This window comes from Octopus bimaculoides, chromosome 11 (genome assembly GCF_001194135.2).
Source record: "Octopus bimaculoides isolate UCB-OBI-ISO-001 chromosome 11, ASM119413v2, whole genome shotgun sequence".
NCBI classification, from domain to species: Eukaryota; Metazoa; Mollusca; class Cephalopoda; order Octopoda; family Octopodidae; genus Octopus; species Octopus bimaculoides.
The window spans coordinates 38,751,625-38,753,400 of NC_068991.1; the positions used below are offsets into that span (position 1 = coordinate 38,751,625).

General features: G+C 36.1%; 1 protein-coding gene across 1 annotated transcript in view; it reads right to left on the reverse strand.

Annotated features, from left to right (window-relative positions):
• Positions 1-1,776, reverse strand: part of LOC106883093 (ras-related protein Rab-7L1) — a 22,081-nt gene that overhangs the window by 3,357 nt on the left and 16,948 nt on the right. Inside the window, exon 5 of the mRNA XM_014933984.2 lies at positions 621-742. Within this exon, the coding sequence (XP_014789470.1) occupies positions 621-742 (122 nt within the window). The remainder of the gene's footprint in view (positions 1-620; positions 743-1,776) is intronic.

Genomic DNA, 1,776 nt, shown 5'->3' on the forward strand with positions numbered 1-1,776 from the left:
ATATATATGGGTACAGGCATGGCTGTATAGTAAGATGTTTGTTTCCCAAACATGTGGTTTCAGATTCAGTAAGGCAGCAAGCTCACAGAATCATTAGCACATTGAGCAAAATGCTTAGCAGCATTTCATCTGTCTATGTTCAGAGTTCAAATTCTGCCATGGTCAACTTTGCCTTTCATCCTTTAGGAGTCGATAAAATAAGTGCCAGTTGGGCACTGGGGTTGATGTAATTGACTTACCTCCTTACCTCCTCCCTGCAAACCTTTGCATGGTACCTTGGGCAAATGTATTCTCCTACAGCCTCAAGCTGACCAAAGCCTTGAGTGGGTCTGGGAGATGGAAACTGAAAGAAGCCTGTTATGTGCATATGTGTGTGTGCATTTATGTGTTTGTCCCCCACTATCACATGACAATTAGTGTTCGTTTGTTTATGTCCCCCGTAACAATAGTTCAACAGAAGAGTCTGATAGAATAAGTACCAGACTTGAAAAGAAAAGAAAATAAGTAGTGGGGTCAATTAGTTTAACTAAACCTTCGAGTAAGTGCCCCTGCATGTCTGCAACCCAATAACTGAAACAAGATTTATATATATATATTATATAACAAAAGGGTATACTAACTTCATTGATTCTTTTATCATGCGATTGTCTTTCACCGATATATTGGCCCATGCCAAGAAATTATGTTCCTTGCAAAAGGCATCCAAGTCTTTTTCAGATACACTTCTGATGGGAAGGTCATCCTGGAAACAAAGAATGAAAGAGGAAAGAATGAAAAATACATTTTTCAACAAAGCCTTTGAAATGCCAACAGAACTAAATCAAATATTTAGTGAAGTATTTGAAATTATTGGAGATGAAAACAAAGGCTGGAAAATTTTATACAAATCACATTATGCCTGAATACCTTCTTTCTTTTCTTTCTTTCTCCATCTCTCATGTGATGATTGTGGAAGTCCATAGAGAAACAAAGCAAGATATGTACTCTAGACAAAATCATAAAGGAACACCCACACAACCTATCCACACATAATAAAACATACATGAACCTGTACATATCTGAGGCATGAACAGATAAGTGTGGCAATAAAACTGACATAAACATTACTATGAGTTGCTGCATAGCATAACATTATTTCTAACAGGGGTAAAGCCACCTACTCTAGAAGGGTCTGTTTTATCAACAATACTAAGTTACACTTTTCCATTCAGAGTTCAAATCATGCCAGAATCAACTTTACCCAATCAGTCTTCTTAAGACCAATAGAAAAAGTACCAGTCAAGAACCAGAGTCAATTTTATTCAATACATCCCCCCTCCTCCTCCTAAAGTTTTGACCTTATGTCACTGTTAAGAATTATCTATACTATACTTTTGTGAAGTTTTGTCAGTGAACAGGTCGCGGTTTCAAAGCGATGAAGATATTTTGACACAAATGAAGTTTTAATGTTGAAGTGAAACTAACGGTATTTGTGTGTTCTTGAATGGTTTACAAACATCTTCCACGCTGCAATTGTTTTTGTTTCAGAACACAATCTCAGATCAAGTCACTTGCTATGCAAGTACATCTCCGTAATTTTTTAAAATCACTATGGATAAATGTCATCAATGACCTTCTCAGGCTCTCCAATATTTTAATTTCTAAACAGAAACAATCGGGGGCAAGGAGTGGGGTTGCAAAAAATTCATAATTTCTCAACTTTTCTTTTTTATAGCATATAAATGTATTTATGGGGGGAAAATATTGAAAAATATCAATATATGTGAGAGTGATAAC